At 47.8% G+C, this 20,629-nt stretch overlaps 1 protein-coding gene across 4 annotated transcripts in view; it reads right to left on the bottom strand.

Moving 5' to 3' along the window:
* The window catches only part of cnih3 (cornichon family AMPA receptor auxiliary protein 3), a 74,944-nt gene extending 54,534 nt beyond the window's left edge, over window positions 1–20,410 (bottom strand). Inside the window, exon 1 of one of the 4 annotated variants that reach the window (XM_069887987.1) lies at window positions 20,067–20,410. In XM_069887987.1, coding sequence (XP_069744088.1) covers window positions 20,067–20,147 — 81 coding nt within the window. In that variant the 5' untranslated portion in view covers window positions 20,148–20,410. The remainder of the gene's footprint in view (window positions 1–20,066) is intronic. The other 3 variants (XM_069887989.1, XM_069887988.1, XM_069887986.1) reach the window with 3 other exon arrangements.
* Between the last annotated feature and the right edge of the window lie 219 nt (window positions 20,411–20,629).

The following is a 20,629-nucleotide window of genomic DNA, read 5'->3' as shown; positions in this document are numbered from 1 at the left end:
GTCATATCCAGGCAGGAAATGGAGAATGGGAAGCATGAGTACTAGTCAACAATATTCAAGAAGTACACATTCTGATTTGTGAAGGGAAAAGGGCCCTTGAAGTTCATGCTGAGACATTCAAAGGGGCGAGTGGCCTTGATCAGCTGGGCCTTCTCCGGCCGGTAGAAGTGAGGCTTGCACTCTACACAGAGCGAAAAGTTATGGGTCAGCTCCCTGATCTCCTCCACTGAGTAGGGGAGCTACAAAGTGGAAGAGCCTGGTGACCCAGGGGTGGCAGAGGCCATTCTGGAGGGCATGGAAATGATAAACTTGCACCTTGGCGTAGGTTCCCCTGGACAGGGCATCAGGTAACTCATTGAGCTTGTCCGGCCAGTACAAGATCTCATAATTATAAGTAGATAGCTCAATTCTCCACCTCATGATCGTCATTTTTTATTTTACCCCGCTGTTTATTGTTAAACATAAATGCGATGGCTCTCTAGTCCATCAGAAGGGTGAATGGTCTGCCGTCCAAGTAGTGCCTCCAATGGCGCACAGCCTCCACTACAGCCAGGGCCTCCTTCTCGATGGTCAGGTGCCAAAGTTTGGGGCCCTGAAGGGTCCAGGAAAAGAATGGTGGCCAGGACGAAATCAGAGGCCTCAGTCTCCACTTGGAAAGGGACAGATTGATCAGTGATGTGCGTCGCCGCCTTGGTAATCTCATCCTTAATGCCCTCGAAGGCCTACTGGGGCCTCCACTGATCGGGGAAACGTGGCGGTTTTCATCAGGGAATGGGCTTTCTCCACATAATTGGGGACCCATTGGGCACAGTACGAGAAGAACCCCAGGCACCTTTTTAAGGCTTTGAGGTTTGGGGCAGTGGGAGAGCCAGGAGGGGGTGCATGCACTCGGGGTCAGGGGCAATGATGCCATGCTCCACATATATCCTAGGATTGCCAGATGCAAGTGCAGACACGCATTTTTTCTGGTTGTATGTTAAAATTCAGGGCTTTAGTGGTGGTGAGGAATTCCTGCTGGTTTGTGCCGTGTTCCTCCGGGTTATGGCCACAGAGAGACATTATTCAAATATGATATGTGGCTTTTAATTTATTGTCATCCACCATGCGGTCCATCTCCATTTGTAATACAAACACTCCATTTGTGAGGCAATTGGGACCCGCAGAAAATGGTAGAGGTGGCTGTTGGCTTACACTTGAGATCGATAGTGGAGAAGACCCGGTACTGGGCGATCTCATTCACCATGTTGGTGTGCGAGGAGGGGGTAGGCATCTATTAAGATGAACGGTTGATGGTCTGGCTATAATTGATGCCCATCCAGTGCTTCTCCCTGCTCTTAACCACCACCACGTGCTCTCCAGGGGCTGTTATTGGGTTCTATAATCCCCTCCGCTAGGAGTCACCTTACTTCAGCTTGTATAAACACTCTGTCCCCAGGGCTGTATCACCTACTTTTCATGGTGACAGGTTTGCAGTTAGGGGTGAGGTTCTGGAACAGGGGGGCAGAGGGACTGGGAGAGTGGCCAGAGCACAGCGTTCCGGTGTCTGATGGGCTGAGTTTGGAGAAGTGGGCGGACCATCCAGGAATTGATCATGTCTGACCGTGAGGGGAGGATGGGGCCCGCCAAACTGTATGAGTACACTCTAGCTGGCACTGGAAGTCCAGCCCCAGTTTGACTGGCACGCAGAGGTGGGACATCATGACCAGTTTGGCTTTTATATTTCGTGCCCCTCATGGTTAGGGTCCTGGTGCAGCACCCGCGGATTTCCGTGGGTGGGATTTGGACACTAGAGCTGACTTACACTTTGCAGGAGACACAACCAGGGAATAGCGTTGGACCGTGCCCAGGTTATAAAACTTTCAGTGGTCCCTGTGTTGAATAGGTAGCCCGTGGTGTGACCGTTTACTTCTATGTCCATCATAAAGTGCACCGGTTGGTGTGGTTTATTCTGTTCCAGCATGATGGACGCCAGAATTAGATGGTTGTCTGAGTCACTGCTGCCAAGATGGCTGCCCCGATGGATCGCATATGGTGGAGTCCGGAAGAGATGCCGGACGGATGTCATCCGTTCAGTTCTCAGTCGCCGGAAGTGACACTGGATGTGGGTTGATCCAAGATGGTGACACAGGTCATGGTCCACATGCGGTGTTGCAGGAGGAAGGTTTAGAACAGCATACCGTGGTGTGGTGCTCCTTTGAGCAGGTCGCCCTATGGCGGGGCAGTACTTCCTTAGGTGCTTGGTCTCACTGAAGTAGTTGCACCTCATGTGCTCAGCGGCAGCAGCGGTAGTCAGGGTCCCTAAGCCCCAAGATGGCGGCACCTGTGCTCCCAACCTGGTGGCCACGTGGCTCACATGGTAAGCATCAAGTGTTCTTCTGGGCTGTCTCAAGAGATCGGGTCATCTGCATGACTTCTTGTAAGGTCCAAAATTACCCTTCTCCAGGAACCTTTTGCAGATGTGGTTCAAAAGGAAGCTGCCACTAGCCCATCACGGATGAGCTCCTCTTGGTAGTCAGCCACAGCCACATCTACCACCCAAAGGACCATCCCAGCTCCCTCATGGTCCTCACAAAGTCGTCGATGGACTCACCAGGGGCCTGGCGTCAGGTGACCAGCAGGTAATGTGAAAACACAGAGTTCACAGGAGCACAGTATTGCTGCCGCAGCAGGGCCATCACGTCATTGTACTTTTCGTAGTCCTGTATTATTTGGTGCACTCAGGGGCACGTCTACATCTGCAGAGATCTCGTGGCATCTCATGTAGGCCTTTAAGCAGTGCAGCCAGATATCAAACTTGGATACCTCTGTTTCCCTGGGGTCGGCCTCCAGTTTCTCCACTTGGATTGTCTTGTCCATGGCAAGTAATCAGGTTATTAAATTGTAGCACAACTAATAACCACAAGCAGGCTCGAAGCAAGTGATTAAAGGCTTTAATAACCTGAAATGCCAGGTGTGTGCTGCTGGCCCGGAACCAAGTCTGGTATGGAGGGAGGAGTCTAGGGTCATTAGCCTTTAATGCGAATCTTACTGGGAGAAGTTAGGGAGGAGTTACAAGATTGAAGGCAGGCCAGCCCTGTACAGTTTAGTGAGGTCACCTTCTGCACTACTGTGTTCCACCACAAAGAGAAAGGAAGGGAAGGGGCTGGTGAGCTAGTCAGAGAGATGAGGGAAAACAAGAGAATGGGGTTACCAGAAGTCAATATTAGCCACTTTCAGGTGGAATCACCTGGAGAATGCGGCTCCGGAGCAGGCTGTGGGTGTCTGCAAAGGGATGTTAAGGTGGCAGCGCTGAAGGAGGTATTCTGCCACCTGAAGATGGGAGAGGTGCTGCAAAGCAAATGCCAGCTCCTGAGCCCAGGCAGGGGCAACCATCTGACAGCTCATCTCCCTGCTGCCTGACAGCCCCCCGGCGCGGGACTGCAGGGCTGAGTCGGCCGGCGGGGAACTGCGGGCTGGAGCAGCCTACGGGGGACTGCGGGACTGGGAGGGGACAGTGGAAGGGAAATGTCAAACTCCATAAATTCACTTCAGCACGAAAAACAAGGTCACAGATTTCCGTCACATTTCAGCAGATGAACACTGAGCTCACTAGTGCAGATCAGCACAGATTCAGGCACCTCAGCCCCACATCAGCGCCAAACACAATGGACAGTTGAAACCCGTAGTCCCACGTCAGCTGCCCCAGCCCCACAGTCCCCCGCCGGGGGACTGTCAGGCAGCGGAAGGAGCAGGTGTCGGCAGCGGGGAGGGCAGGTGTCGGCAGCGGGGAGGGCAGGTGTCGGCAGCGGGGAGGGCAGGTGTCGGCAGCGGGGAGGGCAGGTGTCGGCAGCGGGGAGGGCAGGTGTCGGCAGCGGGGAGGGCAGGTGTCGGCAGCGGGGAGGGCAGGTGTCGGCAGCGGGGAGGGCAGGTGTCGGCAGCGGGGAGGGCAGGTGTCGGCAGCGGGGAGGGCAGGTGTCGGCAGCGGGGAGGGCAGGTGTCGGCAGCGGGGAGGGCAGGTGTCGGCAGCGGGGAGGGCAGGTGTCGGCAGCGGGGAGGGCAGGTGTCGGCAGCGGGGAGGGCAGGTGTCGGCAGCGGGGAGGGCAGGTGTCGGCAGCGGGGAGGGCAGGTGTCGGCAGCGGGGAGGGCAGGTGTCGGCAGCGGGGAGGGCAGGTGTCGGCAGCGGGGAGGGCAGGTGTCGGCAGCGGGGAGGGCAGGTGTCGGCAGCGGGGAGGGATGCTGTCAGTGGGTTGCCAGCTGACTGTCAACAACCTGCCCGCTGCTAGGCACCTGAAAGCTACTAGTAGCTTTGCCCATCCTTCTGGGTGGAGACAGCCGAGACACAATATAATCTGTTGTTCCACTAGTTTATATGTGGCCTCAACCTGGCAGTGCATAGCGCTATGGAGAGACATGTTGGTATGAAAATGAGAAGTGGAATTGAAGTGGTTGGTCTTTGCTATTGCACTGGACCGAACAAAGGTACTCAACGAAGCAATTCCCCCAATCTGCATCCAGTTTCCCTGTTGTAGAGGAGGCTGCATTGAAAGGGTCAGGCCCAAAAACCTCAACTGCCCATTGCTTAAAACGGATGCTGCATTAACCGAGCATCTGTAGACTTGTTTGACTCTATTTGGTTACTCTTTTTTTTTTAAATTTTTTATTTTTCACACCATAAATCACATTAGCCATGATATACACTATTTCTTTTTCACACATATACAGTGACTTTTCCCCCCCCCCCTCCCTCCTCCCAAGCCACCCCCCCACCCATCCATTTTAGGTATACAATCTAGGTTGCAATGGGAGTTTTCTCTCCCTCTTATTATCCCCACTGCTCTACGACCATGTGCCACCTGTTACCTGCCAGCTTGTGCTATGTTTCAGTCAATTTCAACTGACCGTAAAACCTAACAACGATGAGATCAGATTTAGATTTCAGTCCAAAAAATTTAGAAAATTGAAACTATATTCATAGTGAATGTTTAATTATTACATTCATCATTTGTTTATTAAATTTGAGGAGTGCATAGGAGATTGAAGCCCCTAAAATAGACGCCAGAAAACCCCTGCACAAACCCATCTTGGACATTGAATTTCATCCAAATCTTGTGTCCAGAAAATTATATACTGAATATTAATTGCCCAATAATAGAATCTAAAAGTAGGCAATGCCATACCACCATCCTTTTTTAATTTCTGTAAATATTTCTCACTTAACCTAAGGATTTTGTTTTGCCATACTCAACTGCTCGACTCAACTGCTCGACTCAACTGCTCGACTCAACTGCTCGACTCAACTGCTCGACTCAACTGCTCGACTCAACTGCTCGACTCAACTGCTCGACTCAACTGCTCGACTCAACTGCTCGACTCAACTGCTCGACTCAACTGCTCGACTCAACTGCTCGACTCAACTGCTCGACTCAACTACTAAAATGAGCAAGTAATAACAGTCTTGAAGAGATAGATTTTTCAGGGGTAAAAGTATATAGTATCAAGTCACCTGCAGATAATGATACCTTATGATGGTGTTGTTGTCCTACCAAGCCACATAGTCATAGGTGTATAGTGAATAGAGCAGGGGGCTAAGAACACAGTCCCATGGTGCTTCGGTTCTAAGAGCGATTGTGGAGGAACAAGATCTTGGACACCTAGCGTTGTAATGGCATCAGGTGCGTAGAGGACCATTATGAGCAGGGGCAGTTAATGTTGTTTGAACAACTCATAAACAAATATAATCTATCAAGTAAGATGTTCTACTGTTACCTTCAGATAAGATCATTTTTCAGGACAAGTTAGGTCTAACTACGGCCCTACCATAGTGCAGTGACATAGAGGCCCTGATTCGAAGGGGAAACACATGGAAGTTTATCTCAGCAATGTATTTCATGCTTCAAGCAGCAAGACCGAAACCAGGCCTTTGTAACTCAAGCCAGAGGATGGGGTCAGACCTAGGAGTAACTTGTGTCAGACCAGCATGACTGCAATCATTAATGCACGGTACAGGCTGGTGCAGTACAACTTTCTACACCAGCTGTACATGACGCCGCAAAAATTGAACAGATCAAAACCAGAATGGTCAGATCAATGCTCTAGATGTGGCATTGAGACAGGACCCTTTGTGAAGGCAACCTGGACATGGACCAAGGTGATACCTTTCTGGGTGGAACTGGAAAAAATTATAGGTAAAGAATTCCCACAGGACCCAGAGTTATTTCTATTGGGAAACATAATGGACACAAGACTGATGATGAACTTGCCCAAATTCCAAATTCAATTCATAGTGACCAGGAAGTGCACAGCGGTTACTTGGAAATCCGACTCCTGTGAGTGTTGTACGCTGGAACACAGAAATGCAAAGCTGTGTTCCCCTGGAGAAAATTACTTACAACTTAAGGAAAATTTATGGCACTTTTGTAAAAATTTAGCAGCCATACCTCAATTCCATAGGAACAGAATGATAGGGGAGACTGTTGTGCCTCACCATCTTACCGTCCCCGTCAGCCCCTCAATTGGTGAGGGGAGCAGGGTGGGTTGAGGAGGGTCCATCCCATCTCAACCAGAAAAATTCATGAGAAGAAAATAGCCTGAACACTGCCTGCCATGATGTGACAAACCCATAAACCCCAGTTGTATATTTTATACCTTTGTTGTGAATGTCCTTGTTATGTGTAATTGTGTTTGGTTGAATATTAGGTGTTAAATGTGGAGGGTAAAGTGGGGGAGGGAAAGGGAAGGAAAAAGCTTGAACTCGACAGGAAAATTTTTTTTTTGTATAAAATTGACAATTGTAAATTACTATTGTTAATGTTAACATTGACAATGTTGGTAACTGTTTGAGTTTGTCTGGAAAATCATAAATAAAATATTTTAAAAAAAGATTGTGGAGAAGAAGTTCTCGCCGATCCTCACTGATTGTGGTCTGGAGGTGAGCAAGTCCAGGATCCAATTACACAGTGGGGGTGGGGGGGGGGGGGGGGGGTTGAGTCCCAGGTCTTGGAATTTTCTGATCAGTTTTGACGGGATGATGGTGTTAAATGTTGAACTGTAGTCGATAAAGAGCATCCTGATGTCTGCATCTTTGCTGTCCAGGTGTTCCAAGGCTTTGTGTGGAGCCAGTGAGATGCCATCTGCCATAGACCTGTTGTTTCGATAGGGAAATTGGAACAGATCCATGTCGCTGCTTAGACAGGAGCTGATCGGCTTCATTACCAGCCTTTCAAAACACTTTATCAGTGTTGATGGTTGGTAGTCTTTGACATCAGATGTGGAAGGCCACAGAGTGGTGCTGGGCCAGGCCTTCAAGGTGCCTTGTCCATGGGCTTGGTTACAATTCATACTGAACATGGAACAGGCCTTCCACTCTACAAATCTACACCAGACACAGTGACCAAATTAGACTATAACTATGATGCTCCACACTCGATACATATCCTTCTATTCCCTGCATAGTCGTGTGTCTGTCTACATGCCTCTTAAGTTAATTTTTTAAAATTTTTAAAAATTTAAAGTGTGGTAAAAGGCCCTTCCAGTCCTGAAACCCATGCTGCCCATTACCCAAATGACACTACCATCCCCAACAGGTCCCTGTCAAAATCTATCATCCCACCAAATCTAAAGAGACTGCTACAATCATTCCACTAAGAAGAAGGTTATCAAGGGCTTCAACGATTATTGTCCAGTGCTTTAACACGGGTTATTATGAAGTGTTTTGAGAGGTTGGTTTTGCACCCACCTTCGATCTACACCAGTTTGCTTACAGCGCTAATTGGTTGACTGTGGATGCTACTGCCCCTGTTCTTCACTTAGCCCTGACCCACTTAGAACCACAGGGATACTATGTGAAGTTGCTTTTTATAGACTTTAGTTCTGCTTTTAATACTATTATTCCAGGCAGACTGGTTGGTAAACTTGCTGACTTAGGATTTTCCAGATCGATTTGTCTATGCATCAAGGACTTTTTAACAAACCATTCCCAGACAGTAAAAATAGGCGCTCATTATTCCCCTCCTCTCACACTTAGCACTGGTTCCCCGCAGGGCTGTGTGTTGAGCCCAACGTTGTACTCTCTTTACCCCGGCAACTGTGTCTCCGAGTATTCCTCTAATACCATCACAAAACTTGCAGATAACATGACTGTGGTTGGGCTCATTTCAAGGGGTGATGAGTCAGCCTATAGGGACAAAGTCCACAGACTGTCAGTGTGGTGCTCAGAAAACAGTCTGGTATTGAATTCTTTGAAGACGAAAGAGCTGATAATGGATTTTAGGAGGAATATTATGGCTCCAGCTTAATTGTATATTATTGGGGACTGTGTGGTGTGGAAAGGGTTATAACTTTCAAGTTTCTGGGAATGTATTTGGCTGAGGATCTTTCTTGGACTATTAACACCACTGCTATAGTCAAGAAGGCACATCAACGTCTCCATTTCCTGGGAATTCTAAGGAACGTTAATCTACAGGAGAAGTTATTGATGTCCTTCTATCGCTGCTCTGTTGAGAGCCTGCCGACTTACTGCAAGTAAGAGGGATCTTCAGAGGGTTATCAATACAACCCAGAAGATCATCGGGCTTTCCTTGTCCCCTTTGGAGGATTTATTTTGATCTCGGGAAGGCAGCCAGTATTCTTAAGGATTTTACTCGCCCGAGTATCATTTGTTTGCCTTACTGAGTTCGGGTAGACAACATGGACGAACAGATTCAAGAACAGTTTCTAACCCATGACCTTCAAAAATTAAACTCTGCTATTTAGTGTAGTGGTGTTCTGCATTGTTTTAATGCTGCTTTTTTTTTCATTATTTTTCCTGTTTTTTATCTGCTCTTTTACGTTGTATGGTACCACGGTTGCACTTTTAAATTTTGTTGCAGTTTCTTACACGACGACAATAAAGTACTTGTACAAAAGATTTTGGAGGGTGGGTTGAAACTGGAGGCAGAGAAAACCCACACAGGACAAACTCCTTCCAGACAGCACTGGATTCGAATGCAGGACACTGGCACTTGATCGTCTGGCACCAAGACTGCGGAATTGAGGCTTTGATATCATTGGAAATCCTCAGCTGCGAAAGATTACTGATTAGTGTGTTAACTGAAGGGAGGGACATAGGCCACAGGTTAGATAGAGTTGTCAGGCCCATTGCCTAGAATCAGCACCAGTACTTTGTATAATCAGTCATTCACAAACTGATCAGCAGGAGCACGTTATACAACTAATGTCTGACTGAAACAGGATTTGTACATTCTGTAGTCAACTGTGCCACGTGACAAAACTAGCAGTTGCACCCAACCTGATCAGCAACAGAGCCTTATCTAACCAGCCGTAGATCTTTGCTCAATTAGTACCAGTCTATAATGTACCCAGTATTCGAACATTATATAACCAACACAAAGACCATCTCAGTAGTTCCTCTGTTTGCGCGAAAGACGCACTGTGATTCTGCGAGAACATTCTCGGCGACACTAGGTATTATTCTATTTAGGAGAATCCTAGCGAAGATTTTGCCTGCAATGGAGAGCAGCGTGATTCCCCTGTAGTTTGAGCAGTCTGATTTCTCGCCTTTATTTTTGTACAGGGTGATGATGGTGGCATCACGAAGGTCCTGAGGCAGTTTTCCTTGGTCCCAACAGAGCTTGAAAAACTCATGCAGTTTGGCATGCAGAGTTTTGCCACCAACCTTCCAGACCTCTAGGGGGATTCCATCCATACCTGCTGCTTTGCCACTTTTCAGTTGTTCAATTGCCTTACATGTCTCTTCCCAGGTGAGGACCTCATCCAGCTCTAGCCTTAAGGGCTGTTGAGGGAGCTGGAGCAGGGCGGAATCTTGGACTGAGCGGTTGGCAATGAAAAGAGATTGGAAGTGTTCTGACCATCGGTTGAGGATGGAGATCTTGTCGCTGAGGAGGACTTTGCCGTCTGAGCTGCGCAGTGGGCTTTGGACTTGGGGTGAGGGGCCGTAAACAGCCTTTAGAGCCTCGTAAAAACCCCTGAAGTCGCCAATGTCCGCGCTGAGCTGGGTTCGTTTGGCGAGGCTAGTCCACCACTCATTTTGGATCTCCCGGAGTTTGCGCTGAAGATGGCTGCATGCGCGACGGAAGGCTCGTTTCTTCTCTGGCCAGGACGGCTTTGCAAGGTGAGCCTGGTGGGCAGCTCGCTTCTTTGCCAGCAGCTCCTGGATTTCCTGGTTGTTTTCGTCGAACCAGTCCTTGTTTTTCCTGGAGGAGAAGCCCAGTACCTCTTCAGTGGATTGCAGCATGGCAGTCTTCAGCTGATCCCAGAGGGTTTCAGGGGACGAGTTCATGAGGCGGATTGCATTCTCGAGCTTTGCTTTGAGGTTTGCCTGAAAGTTTCCTCTCACTTCATCTGACTGCAAGTTTCCAACATTGAACGTCTTTCTGGGGCTTTCCTGTTCCTGGACTTTGGCTTGAAACATTGAAGATAGAAGCAGGAGTAGGTCATTCGACCCTTCGAGCCTGCTCTGCCATTCAACGAGATCATGGCTGATCTTAAAGTTCAGTAGCCCGTCCCCGCCTTCTCTCCGTATCCTTTAATACCCTTATACTGAAGAAATAGATCTAATTCCCTCTTAAATAGATTTAATGAACCTGCCTCTACTGCCCTCTGTGGCAATGAATTCCACAGATTCACCACCCTCTGGGTCAAGAAATTCCTCCTCATCTCGGTCCTAAATGGTTTGCCTATTATCCTCAAACCATGGCCCCGGGTTCTGGATTTTCCCATCCTTGGAAACATCCTATCTGCATCCATTCTGTCCAGTCCTGCCAGAATTTCATAGATCTCTATGAGATTCCCTCTCAATCTTCTAAACTCCAGCGAGTACAATCCCAATTTGCGCAATCTTTCCTCATAAGTCATTCCTGCCATTACAGGTATCAGCCTGGTGAATCGCCTCTGCACTCCCTCCATTGCAAGAACATCCTTCCTTAGATAAGGTGACCAAAACTGCACACAATACTCCAGGTGGGGTCTCACCAAGGCCCTGTACAGCTGCAGTAAGGTATCCTTGTTCCTAGACTCAAACCCTCTTGATATGAAGGCCAACATACCATTTGCCTTTTTAACCACCTGCTGTACCTACATGCTCGCCTTCAGAGACTGGTACCCCTAGGTCTCTCTGCACTTCCCCATCTTTTAATCTATTGCCATTCAAATAGTCATCTGCCCTCCGGTTTGTATTACCAAAGTGGATAACCTCACATTTATCCACATTGTAGTGCATTTGCCATGGATCTGCCCAGTCCCTCAATTTATCCAAATCACACTGGAGCTTCCTGACCCCCTCTTCCGTGCACACAACCCCTCCTAGCTTAGTGTCATCTGCAAATTTGGAGATATTATATCCAATCCCCTCATCCAGATCATTAATGTAAATTGTGAACAGCTGGGGTCCCAGTACAGATCCCTGTGGCATCCCACTGGTCACCGCCTGCCACTCAGAAAACGAGCCATTTATCCCAACTCTCTGTCTTCTACCTGCCAGCCAGTTCTCAATCCACATCAATACCTTGTCCCCAATCCCATGAGCCTTGATTTTGTAAGCCAGTCGTTTATGCGGGACCTTATCGAAGGCCTTATTGAAGTGAAGGTTGAGCTTGCAGCGAACCAGCCGGTGGTCAGTGTGGCATTCCGCGCTGGGCATGACCCTGGTGTGGAGCACATCTCGTTTGTCTCTTTCTCGCACCAGGACGTAGGTGCCAGTGGTTGGATCGGGGATGCATCCAGGTGGTCTTCAGGCTGTCCCTCTGCTGAAAAAGGGTGTTTGTAATGACAAGCCGCTGTTCTGTGCAGAGCTCCAACAGGAGGCACCCATTGTCGTTGCACTTGCTGACACCATGCTTGCCCAGGATTCCTGGCCAGGTTTCTGAGTCTTTGCCGACACGAGTTGCCCTCAGACAGGTCCAAGAAAAGTGCAGAGAACAAATCAAAGGACTCTACATCACCTTTGTTGACCTCACCAAAGCCTTTAACACCATGAGTAGGAAAGGGCTTTGGCAAATACTAGAGCGTGTCGGATGCCCCCTAAAGTTCCTCAACATGGTTATCCAACTGCACGAAAACCAACAAGGTCGGGTCAGCTCTCTGAACCCTTCTCCGTTAATAATGGCGTGAAGCAAGGCTGCGTTCTCGCACCAACCCTCTTTTCAATCTTCTTCAGCATGATGCTGAACCAAGCCATGAAAGACCTCAACAGTGAAGACGCTGTTTACATCCGGTACCGCACGGATGGCAGTCTCTTCAATCTGAGGCGCCTGCAAGCTCGCACCAAAACACAAGAGCAACTTGTCCGTGAACTACTCTTTGCAGACGATGCCGCTTTAATTGCCCATTCAGAGCCAGCTCTTCAGCGCTTGACGTCCTGTTTTGCGTAAACTGCCAAAATATTTGGCCTGGAAGTCAGCCTGAAGAAAACTGAGGTCCTCTATCAGCCAACTCCCTACCATAACTATCAGCCCCCCCCCACATCTCCATCGGGCACACAAAACTCAAAACGGTCAACCAGTTTACCTATCTCGACTGCACCATTTCATCGGATGCAAGGATCAACAACGAGATAGACAACAGACTTGCCAAGGCAAATAGCACCTTTGGAAGACTACACAAAAGAGTCTGGAAAAACAACCAACTGAAAAACCTCACAAAGATTAGCATTTCCAGAGTCGTTGTCATACCCACACTCCTGTTCGGCTCCGAATCATGGGCCCTCTACCGGCATCACCTACGGCACCCAGAACGCTTCCACCAGCGTTGTCTCCGCTCCATCCTCAATATTCATTGGAGCGACTTCATCTCCAACATCGAAGTACTCGAGATGGCAGAGGCCGACAGCATCGAATCCACGCTGCTGAAGATCGAACTGCGCTGGGTAGGTCACGTCTCCAGAATGGAGGACCATCGCCTTCCCAAGATCGTGTTATATGGCGAGCTCTCCACTGGCCACCGAGACAGAGGTGCACCAAAGAAGAGGTACAAGGACTGCCTAAAGAAATCTCTTGGTGCCTGCCACATTGTCCACAGTGGGCTGATATCGTCTCAAACCGTACATCTTGGCGCCTCAGAGTTCGGCGGGCAGCAACCTCCTTTGAAGAAGACCGCAGAGCCCACCTCACTGACAAAAGGCAAAGGAGGAAAAACCCAACACCCAACCCCAACCAACCAATTTTCCGCTGCAACCGTGCCTGCCTGTCCCGCATCGGACTTGTCAGCCACAAACCAGCCTGCAGCTGACGTGGACATTTACCCCCTCCATAAATCTTCGTCCGCGAAGCCAAGCCAAAGAATAATGTACCCAGTATTCGAACATTATATAACCAACAGTATAGTTAAAGTGATTCCACAAGGTATCAGAGTGCACTAGATTATATGCAGCCAGCTGCAGTATGTGTGGTTGGAGCGTCAATAGTTTATCAGACTCAGTAACTCTTTCTCTCTCTGCATATCCTGCTGGATATGCTAAATGTCTCCAGCATTTACTGTGTTTATTTCAGATTTTCAGTTTTTAAAAAGTTTTTAATACATTATATCCCCATCTAGAGCATTAGTCGAGGATCTACAGCATGTAGATCAATCTACTTGGCCTAATGCTCGAACCTACCTTGTCTGCAGACATATTTGATAAATAGTCCTCCTGGCTTCCAAACAGTTAACAGAGAAAAACTTCCTAGTTCAAATAGACGTCAGAATATGTTAGAAGGGCACCTTACGATGCCCAAGTTCTAGATTCCTTCATCGTCATGTTCCAATACCAAACAATAATTAATACAAATTCATCAACACACAAATAGATCCCACTAGCTTTGCCCAACATCCCTAACAAAAAAAGACAGTGAGTGTCTGTGAATTTGCCTCCTGGGCTCTTGCAGCCATCCTCCCACCTGTTCAATCTATTGGAAAACCTGAGCTCTCAGATCCAAACCTCCAATACAATAAAGAAGCTTTCATTGCCTAAGGCCCCTTTGGGAGCCCTTAATGCCCTGGGTACCCCCTTGAATCCTGGTCCTGATACCTGGTTCCCATGAGCCAGTCTCCAGCTTTGCACAGCTTGTGTGGGTCCTTCAGCCAATCAGCCCTTCACTAGTCCGCTGCCATGGTCACTGTCCCTGGTGAGCTGTCTCTCAGGTTTCTCCTTCTCAGCAGTGAGGGGTGTTACTTTGTAAGATCAGTAGTTACAGCTTTTACAGAAGCTCTTTTCACCAGTATAAATCACTGCACCTCTCTCAATCACTTAAGCTACAATCAACTCACAGATCCCCAACTAATGTTTTAGGTTTGCACACACGCTCTTGAGGACAAAACTGAATTAAAGTTCAAAACCTAAACATTTCACATGTACATTAGAGTCTCTTCTTTCAACCAACCACCAGGCATCTCTGGAGGATTAGATATCATGAGAAACTGGAACGGGTACAAATGAAATTTATTGAGATATTTCCTGGCTTAGAGGGTCTGAGTTATGCAGAGAGAAAGGACAAGTTTGGGTTGTTTTCTCTGGAGAAGATGAGGCTGGAGGGGCGGGGGGGGGGGGGGGGGTGGCGGTGGGGGGACCTGATTGAAGATACTTCGATAGGGTAGATAGTCAGAATCTTTTTCCCAATGTAAAAAATGCCACATTCCAGAGGACATGGCTTTAAGGTGAGGGCAGTGGGAGGAGGGGAGTTTAAAGGAGATGTACAGCTCAAATATTTGACACTGAGTGTGGTGGGTGCCTGGAACAAGCTGCCAGGGTAGTGGCAACAGTAAGAGGCTTCTTGACAGACCTGTGAATATGAAGGGGGTGGAGGGAGATCTATCAGGTGTAAGGAGCAGAGTTTTAGTTTGATTTGGGACATGATGTTTGGCACAGACATGGACCAAAGGGCCTGTCTCTGTGCTGGACTGTTCTATGTAATGGTTTATAAAGTATAATATTGCCAAAGAGGTGAAATTACATGGGACATAAAGAGAATGGAGTTCAAGAGGAGATACTGATCCATGATTAATGGTTAATCTGAAATCAGTTCTGACAGGAATGAATCTCTCCAAAAACATAGAGTAAGAATAATTCAATAAAATATTTGGATGATGCAGACTTATGGGCCAAAAGGGCCTGCTACCAGGCTTATCTCTTAAAAAAAGAACAAATAATCCATGCTTAATCGAACATAAATGATACAAGACTGTACAATTTGACAACATACATGGTTACGATTTTATCAGTACAGTTAATTCTATAAATCTGTATTCTAACGTCAACTCTTACGATACTCATATGTTCATTCTCCTCATTAATGCAAAAATCCTCAATGTTATAGTGCAAGTGACCCAGGTCCTGCACTGTCTGTAAGGAGTTTGTATGTTCTCCCCTTGTCTGCATCAGTTTCCTCCGGGGGCTCCGGTTTCCGTCCACCCTCCAAAAACGAACAGGGTTGAAGAGTAATTTGTGTTTAAATGGCCAGAATCCTCTTCTATCATATATTAAATAAAATTTTAAAAACTTAAATTTGTACATCTTATGAAAATGAATTAATATTAATAATTTAACTGCTGTTAATATATAGATAGTATTAATTTTAAATATAGCATGTTTTAAATGAGGTGGAGTGGTACAAATTTACTCTTGAGGGAGAGGGGCTTGATGGGAAGATGTGCTTTCTTGGATAAATATTTCAAATGTCTTAGGTTGTAAACATCAAAATTACAGAAAGTTCCAGCTGTAGAAGTAATAACCTGAAATTATGTTGTGATTGCAAGACCTAACACCCACTTCACAAAGGGCAGGAGAGAATGATAATCTAGAGCCTCGTGGATTTATCGAAGACAACAGCTTAAAGTACACCAAAAACTAACGATTGAAACAAACCTATCGAGTGAAGCAACAACATTTGGTGTATTTATTTGGTGCATTTTATAACCAAGACATATCCAAGTTAATAAGAGCAGGAATGTGAGGCTGAGGGACTGGTGAGGCCTCACTTGGAGCGTGGGGGACAGATTTGGGCTCCTTGTTCCAGGTGTTGGAAATGGTTCAGAGAAGATTCACAAGAATGATTCTTGGAATGAAGGGATTTGCATATGAAGAACATTTGACAGCTCTTGGACTGGATGCCTTGGAGTTCAGAAGAATGAGGGGAGACTTCATAAAAGCAATTCAAATGTTGAAAGGCTTGGACAGAGTAATTGTTGCAAGGCTGTTTCCCACAGTGAGAGAGTCTAGGACAAGAGGGCACAACTTCAGGATTGAAGGGCACTCATTTAGAACAGAGATGCTGAGGAATTTCTTTAGCCATAAATTCTGTGGAATTTGATTAAAAGACAGAGCAGAATTGATGGGCTGAATGGCCTATTTCTGTTCCTATGTCTTATGATATCAGGGAGCAGCCAATTCAGGGCTACCAGTGGTGGCCGTGGAGGCCAAGTTATTAGGCATATTTAACCATAGAACATTAGTATAGCACAGAAAACAAGACCTTTGGCCCTTTTAGTCTGTACCAAATATTATCCTACTGATCTGCACCCAGTCCATAACCCTCCACACCCCTCTCAACCATTTATCTGTCGTAATTTTTCTTAATTGTTACAATTGAGCTTGCATTCTCCAGTTCAGCTGGCAGCTCGTTCCACACCCACTCTCTATATTAATAAGTTCCCCCTAAACTTTTCCCTTTTCACCCTTAACCCCTGACCTCTGGTTTGTATCTCACCTAACATAGAACATAGCACATTAACAACACAGTACAGGCCCTTTGGCCCTTGATGCCATTTTGACCTATATATTCCTACCAAAAAGTTGTTGTTAAATACTAAACCCTTCCTACCTCTATTTTTCCTTCATCCATGTGCTTTTCCAAAAGTCACTCAAATGCCCCTAATGTTTCACCCTCCACCACCATTCCTGGCAAGGGACTCCTGGCACCCACAACTCTCTGTGCAAAAAACCTACCTCCAACAACTCCCCCAAACTTTCCTTCCCTCACTCTGTAGAGATGTTCCAAATCCAAGTGCAAGTCAAGTTTATAGTTATCTGATTTTACAAGTACAACCCGATGAAACCATGATCTCCAGCCCTCGGTGCAAAATACGCAGGCACACAACTAGACGTAACACAGAAACAGAGAGGCACCACATATGCAGGACAAGTATTTCATCTGTACAAATAAATAAATAAACTGTTTCATGAATAGTAGAGTTACGGAGGGTGAGTGCAAGCTGTTCCTTTGGTGGTTCAGTATTCTCACTGACCATGGGAAGAAGCTGTTCCTCAGCCTGGTGGTGCAGGCTCTGATCCTCTTGGATCTCTTCCCCGATGGGAGAAGCTGAAAGATGTTGTGCGCAAAATGGAAGGGGTCTTCACTGATTTTGCACACCCTCTTCAGACAACCATCCCGATGCCATCAGGACTCTGTGATTAGTAAGGGATGACTGAAGGTGGGATGTGAGTGGGGAAAAAAGGTTGAGAGCTACTTCTCTAGACCCAATCGTTACTGAACTATTTTGCTTGAGAAAAATTGTCATTGGCCCATTTCCTTTGGAGTTATGAAACCGTGCACATAACAAGTCAATGAGGTACGATTAAAGTAGTGGTTTTCAACCTTTTTCTTTCCACTCACATCCCACCTTAAGCAATCCCTTACTAATCACAGAGCACCTGTGGCATAGGGAATGCTTAAAGTGGGAGGTGTGGAAAAAAAAGGTTGAGAACCCCTGATGTAGCCAATCGACTGGAGGGCTCCAGACTGATCTCCAAGGACTTTTTGCACACAGAAGCAGATGAGTTGGGGATTGTAGCTGAAGTGATTGGATGAAGTAAAATGGCATAATAGTGGAAAGAACACTGGGAAGAAATAACAAAGGATCTCAATAAAACTATAAACTTTCAAGTTCTATTCTTGTTGGAAACCTCAAACTTGAAATTAGGGACAAAGAGATGGAGTTGACATAGTGTTGACGGGTTTATTCGTGGAATCAGCCTCAGTGTCCATTGTTTGGTGTTAATCACACCAGATAAGGCCAAATACCTTCAGTGTTATACTGCTTGTCAAGGATTGGTCATGCCAGAAACGGAACTAACATCCTTCGTGTAACACTCTGCTTGTTCTGGATTTGACCAGATACTGCCTGATATCCTCAGAATAACAGAGTAGATAAGGAATGTTATCACACCAGACTCTGGGCTAATACTTGACTGATGAATTAATTGAAACTTTGGATCCCAAGAGGTCATGACAGGATGGATGATGGCACAATGCTTCCTCTTGTGAGAGAATGGAGAAGTGGGGTCACTGTTAAATAATAAAGGATTGCCAATTTAAGACGCAGAGGAGACTATACGATTTCTTTCAGTGCTGTGAATCTTTAGAACTCGCTTCTTCAAAGGGTAGTGGAAGGTGGATGCATGCTTGTAATGCAGTGCTAAGTAGGGAGGAGTTAAAGGTTAACTCTGTATGCATATTGAAGCTCAGATCAGATGAGCCAATAGTCAGAGAGAATGGAGGCACTTCTCATCTAAATGCACATCCATGATACCGTCAACAAGGTACTGCTTGTTTCCAGGTTGTTCAGACCTAGAATGGGTTGGTTACCCCCAGTGTTACTCTGCTTTTCAATGTTACACAGAACCGATTCTGCACTGAGGGTTTCCCTATTGCACAACTTGTTCCATAGTCATAAATCACAGGGCTGGTTACCCAATTGTTCACTGATTAATTCAGACCAAAGAGTGGGTGATTGAGCTAGTTATACATCACTTGGTCAATGTAGAGCTGGGCTCTTCAATCCCATCACCTCTTCTTCTGCATCTTCATTTCATTTATTTCAGTTTTGCTCTCTACCTCAGACTGATCTAACTCCTCATTCAAATTCTCTCCTTTCAGAAAAAAACACACAAATGCTGGAGAAACTCAGCAGGTCAAACAGTGCCTTGATGTAGCAAAGGTAAAAATACATTATCATTGTTTCGGGCTTGAGCCAGAATCCTATGTTTTACCTCTCCTTTCAGAATTTCCTGATACATCTTCTGCCTGTCTGTCCTCTCTCGCTCCCTATACATATATATCTATATATAGATATATATCTATACACACACACACAGGTGTGTGTCTCTCCCCCTCTGTGTGTGTGTCTCCCCCTCTGTGTGTGTCTCTCCCCCTCTGTGTGTGTCTCTCCCCCTCTGTGTGTCTCTCCCCCTCTGTGTGTCTCTCCCCCTCTGTGTGTGTGTCTCTCCCCCTCTGTGTGTGTGTCTCTCCCCCTCTGTGTGTGTGTCTCTCTCCCTCTGTGTGTGTGTCTCTCTCCCTCTGTGTGTGTGTCTCTCTCCCTCTGTGTGTGTGTCTCTCTCCCTCTGTGTGTGTCTCTCCCCCTCTGTGTGTCTCTCTCCCTCTGTGTGTGTCTCTCTCCCTCAGTGTGTGTCTCTCTCCTTCTCTGTGTGTCTCTCTCCCTCAGTGTGTGTCTCTCCCTCTGTGTGTGTCTCTCTCCCTCTGTGTGTGTCTCTCTCCCTCTGTGTGTCTCTCTCCCTCTGTGTGTCTCTCTCCCTCTGTGTGTCTCTCTCCCTCTGTGTGTCTCTCTCCCTCTGTGTGTCTCTCTCCCTCTGTGTGTGTGTCTCTCTCCCTCTGTGTGTGTGTCTCTCTCCCTCTGTGTGTGTGTCTCTCTCCCTCTGTGTGTGTGTCTCTCTCCCTCTGTGTGTGTGTCTCTCTCCCTCTGTGTGTGTGTCTCTCTCCCTCTGTGTGTGTCTCTCCCCCTCTGTGTGTGTCTCCCCCTCTGTGTGTGTCTCCCCCTCTGTGTGTGTCTCCCCCTCTGTGTGTGTCTCTCCCCCTCTGTGTGTGTCTCTCCCCCTCTGTGTGTGTGTCTCTCCCCCTCTGTGTGTGTGTCTCTCCCCCTCTGTGTGTGTGTCTCCCCCTCTGTGTCTCTTTACCTCCCCTCTCCTTTCTCCATCCACCCCTTGTTTCTATCCAGACCTCTACTGGCCCCTCTCCCCTCCTACCCTGCCCCCCCCACCCAGTTTTTAGCTCTTTTCTGAGCCCCTCTTTCGCCCCCCCCCCCCCCCCCCAGGGTTCCTCCCCTCTATTCCTCTCCAGTCCCGTCTCTGGCTTCTCCCGACTTACGTTCCAGACGGCGAAGCAGAGAAGAGAGGAGCCCAGGACCAGCGAGAGCATGTAGCAGAAAGCGGCGAAGGTAAAGACCATCGTTTCTTTCCCACCCGGGCCACTTGTTTCCAAATTTCAGCGATTCCCATCGGCTCCGGGAGCCCCGATTCGCGGTGTGCGACCCCCTTCTCCAAGGAGCCCTCCCAAACGTTCAATTTCCAGCTGGGGGCTCCCGAAACCCCGAGTCCAGCTGGCGCCGGGTCGAGTCCTAGTCCGGCGCCGGGTCGAGTCCTAGTCCGGGTCCGGGTCGAGTCCGGGTCGGGTCTGCTCTCCGCGGGCTGCCAGCGCCAGACTCCCTTCGGGCCAAGCCGTGCGGGGACCACCCATTTCTTGAGCAAGGCGCGCTGGCCGCCCCCGGCTCCGCTTTCCAGCCCATTGGCTGCAGCGGCAGGTGGTGGGAGACTGGCAGTCGCCCTTGGGACGGGACGCGGCGGGGGGTGGGGGGTCGGCACCCACCTCCCCTCCCTCCCTCCAACCGAGGGAGGTCGGCACCCACCTCCTCTTCCTCCAACCGGGGAGGT

The sequence above is a fragment of the Narcine bancroftii genome, chromosome 6, assembly GCF_036971445.1.
Source record: "Narcine bancroftii isolate sNarBan1 chromosome 6, sNarBan1.hap1, whole genome shotgun sequence".
Classification (NCBI taxonomy): Eukaryota; Metazoa; Chordata; class Chondrichthyes; order Torpediniformes; family Narcinidae; genus Narcine; species Narcine bancroftii.
Note: the sequence above shows the minus strand (reverse complement) of the source record. Positions and strands in the feature narration are given on the sequence as shown.